General features: G+C 38.8%; 1 protein-coding gene across 1 annotated transcript in view; it reads left to right on the forward strand.

Moving 5' to 3' along the window:
• Positions 1–5,691, forward strand: part of JPH1 (junctophilin 1) — an 84,745-nt gene extending 79,054 nt beyond the window's left edge. The window contains 4 exon segments of the mRNA XM_040487564.1: positions 3,114–3,168; positions 3,171–3,209; positions 5,010–5,017; positions 5,020–5,691. Of these exon segments, the coding sequence (XP_040343498.1) occupies positions 3,114–3,168; positions 3,171–3,209; positions 5,010–5,017; positions 5,020–5,214 (297 nt within the window). The 3' untranslated portion in view covers positions 5,215–5,691.
• Positions 5,692–7,180: the final 1,489 nt, after the last annotated feature.

Raw genomic sequence — 7,180 nt, forward strand, 5'->3', positions numbered from 1 at the left:
CTTGAAGTTACACACACGCTGAAACCCTAAAAACAGTAAATACGTAAAAACTTGGCTATTAATACTAAATTGTGTGCTTTCCACGTTTTTAGAGAAGTTTTAGATTTAACATAAACTGTAGTAGCTCACCAGACTATTTCTCACAGTTTTAAAAGAGGAATAGTCTTTTGAAGGAAAAACGGTAAATTTCTTGAGCTAGAACTTCTTTCCACATTTTGCCGTCCTACACTTTCTTTTCTAACTGCCTGAAAGTTCTTCCAATCAAGACTTGCACTTTGCCGGCTACAGCTTCTTTTATTCCACCTGTTTCAGTCAGTCTTGAAAAGCAAGACTGATTTTTTTTTTCATTTTGCTATTTTAAGCTACAACTGGCTACCACAGTCATGTTTATGAGACTTCACCTTAAAGCTTTCCACCCCGTGCCCAGCCTAGGTATCTGAAGAACACAGAGGTCACGTCTCAATATCTACCTATTAAACATAGCATCCCAGAATTTATTTTCCACCTGGTTGCTGTTTGAACTTTTTATGCCTGGCTCACCCTCATCTTTACCGGGTCATCTTTAAAAATGGCTTCGTAAATGGAGTTGTCCTAGTTGGATAAATAAATATATGTTAGGTGTTCAATATATACATACGTATCCATCCAAAAATGCTATCCAATTCAAAAAGATAAATTCAGGGAACTTGTACGGATTTATGAAATGGGAAGTAAAAAGTCCAGACTCACCTTAAACTTTTGAAGTTAGATTCACCAAAGGCACTTTCTCTGTTAGTCTGCTTTTCCTCGGACCACTATAAAACACTGAACTCTACATTATGTTGTTCTGACCCCATATACTTTTCCTTGCCTTTCATATCATGGTCTTTGGGAATTATAAATTAAATCCACTGACTCAGAAGAGTTAAGTGAATCCAAACTCCTTAACATACTCCTGAGCAAAATCTAATCAAAGTTTGTGATAGTAATAGCATTTCCTTAATTTCCATGCTGAGTTACAATGTTAAAAGATTATTTCAATTATTTTCTGAGGTATAAATTTTTCTTACATTATACATTTTAGGTTAATCATTATTGATGAGTTACATAGATTAGGACCCTTCTAGTAACTTAGGACCCACTGTTCTTCTAGAATAGTTGTATTCTATCAAGATTTGATGTTTTTTTCTGCTACCATGAAATCATAGGGTATAGATGAAAATGCCATTTTTAAGAACTTGATTAGAAATTATTTTTTTTTTAATTTTTTTTCAACGTTTTTTATTTATTTTTGGGACAGAGAGAGAGCATGAAAGGGGGAGGGGCAGAGAGAGAGGGAGACACAGAATCGGAAACAGGCTCCAGGCTCCGAGCCATCAGCCCAGAGCCTGACGCGGGGCTCGAACTCACGGACCGCGAGATCGTGACCTGGCTGAAGTCGGACGCTTAACCGACTGCGCCACCCAGGCGCCCCTAGAAATTAATTATTTTTAAACTAAGTCCTGTGGCTATAATAGGGATGTGGGGAAAAAAAGGGGCTCTGAAGTAGACAAAGTTTAATTTTAGTTCTGTAATTTGTTTAAACTGGATGAGTAACCTCGGGCAAGAAACTTACCCTCTCAGAGCTCTGTGAAATGGAACTCCTAATCACCTGTGAAGAAGAAATAACCTACCCAGAAATGCTTAGCCCACTGCCTGGTATATAAAGACGTGCAGTAAATGTTGCTTTTTCCTCCCGTTTACTTGGGGTTTAGGAACTAGGGTTTTTCTTCTTCCTAATACTCCCTATCTCAACCCGTGTTTACTTCCTTTTCTCAACCACCCTGACTTTACTAATCACCCTGTTCATCATTTAAGGTGATGAATTCATAAGGTCAACTACCACACCCACAGTACCTGGAAAAGTACCAGATGATAGTAGGTGTCCATAATGGAAACCTGAATGAATTGGACAATCCGTATGCATGGGCACACAGTGGTGATCAATGCAGGGCCACTGTGGATCTCAGTCTAGGACAAAGACAGAATTTAACAAGAAGTGACAAAGTATGAAGTGTCAGGATAGACAACGACCAGGACACTCTGACCTCTGCCTCTGAGGTTGTGGGCCCATCTGGGGAGGAAACCTCCTAGAAGGGTATATGACCCAAGCTCTAGACCTTGTGACATGAGCAGTGGACCAATGACAGTTCCAGTCTTCCTTACTTAACACCCCCCACCAAAAATCACACAACTGTCCTCATCTGTGAAATAAGAATTAAAATACCGACGCCACCCACCTAAAGCCAGTTTAGAACACATTTAATACTACTTAAGAATTAGACTCTATTTTAATAGTAAATACCACGATCATGTCTCTGCAACAAAAATGGCCAAGCATGAGCAGCTCTGAAAAGATGGGTCATAAGGTTGCTTTTTGTTTAAACAAGTAAACAAAGTTTGGGTACCTTGGCTAACTGGTATTTGTTGTAGCCTTATTTATCAAAATAGGAGTCTGCAGTTCATCAAATAGAACTTGATTTCTGAAATGTTGTGGCTGTGAGAAAAGACGTAAAGAATTAGACCTGCAGAATAATTTCTGCAAGTGTTCAACTTCCCGCTCGCAATTTTTGCTTCAAGGATGTGGTGGTGTCGAAAAATACGACCAGGAAAAAGAGGGACCCTCATTTTGAGTTTTCCTAAATTGTTCCCGAGAGGCCTCAGTATCCTAAAGATCTTATTCTTACTTTCCAACTGCCTTCATGAAGAAACAATTCTTTCTCATCTAAATTATGCCTTAACAAAAAGTCATGCCCACTTTCCATTAGTTCCTGACCCCAGTGTGGCAAACTCTCTCTCGCCCAGACTGTTGTCGAATGTTTTGAGGTGAATGTTGAGATTATTTGTAAGTCGTTTTCTTAGATTAAATCAAGACTGGAGTCATTTCATAGTGAAAGTGCAGAGACGGCTCCATCTAAATACGGCTTTGCTATTTTTAGTTTATACTTTTTGGAGCTGTTGTCATTTGTTCATGCCATATTTACTGCAATGGGGTTGAGTTTTTTTGTATTTTTGGTAATCGATTTTATGAGCTAGTTTACATATTGATGTTAACATGGAAATGTTATGCCTTGTTTTGTTCTGTTCATTTCCAGGGCCCTAATTCAGTCATGATTGTCCTTGTCATGCTGTTGAATATCGGGTTGGCCATTCTTTTTGTTCACTTTCTAACTTGATTGGAATTAGGAAAGGTAAGAATAGCCTTAATTTCTACATAAAAATCAGTTCCTAACGTTCTTTTCCCATATTCAAATTTATTTTTTTTTTTAACTGCATATTGTCCTTCACTTTCATTTTGGCTGTGCCTGAATGTGATTCAACATAGTTACTTAATGATATAACTGTTTTGACCCCTCAGTGAAGTCATGACAACTAGCGGTGTTAGCCCACACTTCCCTGCCGTGGCGTCATCAGCCCTTTAAATGGCACACCCCAGTCAGACTCAGACTCAGGGAAGGAGGCTTGGAATTAGGATGGGATCGCGAAAGAGATGACACTTGGAAAATTCAGCCAGAGGACCTGTTCATGTTCCCCTGGGAATGCTTTGTGGCTTTGGGGTCCTCTGGGAGCTGAAGCACGCAGCCGTGTTGGAGAGCAAAAGTTAATAATCATTCTTTTTTAAAATCTGCTGAAGCAGCCCCATCCGGCGAAGTTCTTGGCATTGGCTACTCCATCTGTCCTAGCAGAGTGTGACTAAACTGGAAATGTATGGAGCTGCATTTTTTTTTTTTTTCCCTTGATGGAAGTCAACAGCTGCCTTACTATTTTGCCATCGGACGTTTTTAGTAGGGAGCTGGGGAAACGAGCGACTGCCCGAGGAATGCGGTCGGAGGATTGTGTTGCTGTGGCCACAGTTCCAACGCTCACTCCTGTCTCATTGGAAGAAATAGGTAGCAGCATCACTCACCAGTCTTATGCCGTGACCTGCTGCTTTAACATCTCCTGGAATGTTCTGGGAGAGAACGTTTCGTTGGCTTGTGCACGACTATGTTCATTTTTGCCGTTTATTGAAGTAGGATGTATAGTCCTCTACAACGTGTGGTCCCGGCTGGATGAAACACACTTGTTGCATCTCAAGGAAGAGAAACGACACAATTCTAGAGAAGATGTGTTCATTTCGATAGCAATACATCATTGTTGTCATGTCATGCAGTCTTCCAAAACCTGTAACAGGCTGTTGAAAATTTAGCGATGTGAAGGCATTATACCTTCCTAAGAAAAAAATTGAAATATTTTTAACATTACCGAGATGAATGATTTATGCACTTAGGAGGTGCTAAATTTTAAAAGCTGAAAGACAACAGAATTCTAAGAAGTATAGTCAAAGTGTTGCATGGATTGCAGTAATCGGTGTTTAAAGGATTCAGTTTCATTGCTGACGTACTTTACAACCAAATAAAATCTTGTCAGTGACTATGTTAATTCCCATGAAAGTTAAGCAAGATGCTATTAATAACTGCTCTAATCTTTTTTTTTTTCCTCCAACTTAAATTTTTGTTGAATACATTCAGGTAGAGCATAAAGCTTTGTTAAACCTCTGCTTCTCGATTTTATGCCTTTCGTGTCCTTCAAAGTCCTTTCGTAATTTTATTTCACATTTTAAAGGTTTAGACGTTTTTATTTAAATATTTGTCTTTTGCAGTCCTTTGTTATTCTGACATAATCTGATTTTTTTTTTTTGCTGTTTTATAATTTATCCTTTATTACTCAAACGCATGCTTACTTAGAGACACTACGTGGTCTTTATAAAAATAATTATTTGAAAAGAAATCAGGGGAGGAAAGGTATCTTAAATCTCTGTTAAGACATTACATCGTGGAGAAGGAGCTAGCTATTCCTAAATATTTTTCACAGTCTGCATGGTTTAATCAGATTCTTGTTACCTTGTTTGCTACCTTTTCAATGCAGAAGAGACAATTCACAGGTTAGCACAGGTGTGGACTGAATGCTTTGTCCCCTGCAGGGCAGTAACCCAGTGGTGTTTCTTGCAGAAGTGCAATATATATTGAGAATCCTGGGTGTGACCGATATGGAATAAAGAAGAAAGCAGAAAGAGAGCAAATGAAAATTACAACTTGTATATTTATTTATTTTTTACATTTTGCTTTGACTTTTAAATTTAGGAAGTACGTTTTTTTAGCCAAGAAACGTTTCAGCTCCTGTGTCAGTCTCCGTACACTCACTGCGCCTTCCTAACCCCATAGCTCTTGATGCTGGGAAAGCGGATTTTTTTTAAAAAATAAAACAAAATATTTAATCTTATTAAGTGTTTATTTAAAACGTGTAATGCTTTGGAAATAATGGGTAACAGATAACTAAAGGATATGTTTATAAAGTCAGCATGTTCCATTTATAAATATGTGTATGATTTATAAGCTTTTTTAAAAACAAAGCTCAAATTGTTGGTATTTTTCTAAAATGTGCACAGCTGTATTTTACATGAAAGGCTCTTTCTAATGGGTTGTTATACTGTACTCTACATTTTGGACAGCACATGAAGTCTGCCAATGTACTTAATAAAACATGACCTTGTTTATTTAAAGTTTCTTGCTGTGAAAAAGAACTCCCTACCTGTGAGTTCCTTTATTTATAATCCTTGAAACCAAAATGTATAATGTACAGTTTTCACAACTGTATCTGCTCTAATAAAAAAAAAAGTTGGTTATTAATAAAGTTGCAGGTGTGTTTCCTTTGTGAGTAAATTATGTGGAATTTTTTGATGGTGGTTGTATTAAAAGAAAGATCTGCTGAAAAATTAACAATAGAAATGGGGTGTAAAATGCTCAGAGAAGCCACATCGTTAGGAGGTACTCCTACCGTGATGTTATTTCTTTCTGCATTTCTTTCTTCCCGGGTGTTTCAGATAATTTTGTAAAATAAGATTCGTTTTTCTGCTGAGTGCCTTCATTATTTGTATTAGGGCCTTATCTGGGGTTTTATGTCTGCTCTTGTTTTTAAGGAAAACCCAGAGTTGGAGTAAATCCCCCTCCTGCTTGGGTACTTTTCAATTAATTAAAGTTTTTGGATCATTGTGCCCCAGATAAATTAATATTTCGCTGTGGCCCCTGTTTAGACACATTTCTGGAAGCTTAAGCACACTGTGCAGTTGAATAAGCTTACTGCCACTAGAATTTCCAGCCCCCGGGCTCCCTTTGAGGCCGTCCGATGCTGGCCTAGGCAGCCTTGACGCACCGCGAGCTGCCAATGAGGTATATAATAAAAGGACCACCTCCAAAACGGCTTCCCAGGGAGCTGCTGTGGTGCTCTTAAATTCCCAAATTAGTCACTCCTGTTGAAGGCTAAGGTATTGGAGACCCCAACATAAATAATGCATAAAGTTATCGCCTCTTAAGTTGTAACAGATTTATCAACTTAAATGATTAATCTCCTAGTAAATCCTAAAAGAATGGAACACGGAACACACTGTTTTGGAGCAGGCGGCAAAGGTACAGGGTGCAAGAAAGATTATTGATTCCAGTTTCATGTCCAAACCACAAGTTTTGATGGCCGAAGCCAAAGCTGGGGTGAAGTCTTTGTGGTTGGGAAATCTGGAAAATATTCTACATGCCCTTTTAATGCAATAGCTATTTCGGGAGCTATGGTAAGCAGGCTCCCCAGGCATACGCTCAGTGCAACTCGCGGCCCTCCTCCCATGCTTCGGAAACTTGTGTAGCCTCCTCTTTCCAACTTACTATGTGGCTGTACACGTGGCATATTTCGCCAGTACAGGAACCCAGCAGTTCAGCAGGCTGAGTTTCATGATCCCAGGTTTGTGGTCCAGCATTTCCTTCGTACCCCAAAAGTACTGAAAAGTACTTCAGTGTTCTGCACTAGCCTCTATAGGAGTCTCATTTATGGGAGTAGGAGCAAATAACAAAACATATAGAATAAAATACTGCTGAATGAATGGATATGGATAAAATTCTGGCTACGGTCATGATTAATTGTGGATTTTTCTCAAGCCCAGACCCTGGTTTCCTCATTTGTAAAATGGACATAACCATAGCACTTAGCACACACTTCGCCGCGTGGTGGTGAAGGAGAAATGAGCTCATTCATGTTAAGTGCTTAGTACAGTGCCTGGCGCATAATAACTTGTGTTAGCTTTTACCAATTGGAGGAACTAGGAAAAAAATTTTCTCTGTCTCAAACACATTAAAAA

This window comes from Herpailurus yagouaroundi, unplaced genomic scaffold (assembly GCF_014898765.1).
Source record: "Herpailurus yagouaroundi ecotype Mexico unplaced genomic scaffold, PumYag 165, whole genome shotgun sequence".
Lineage (NCBI taxonomy): Eukaryota > Metazoa > Chordata > Mammalia > Carnivora > Felidae > Herpailurus > Herpailurus yagouaroundi.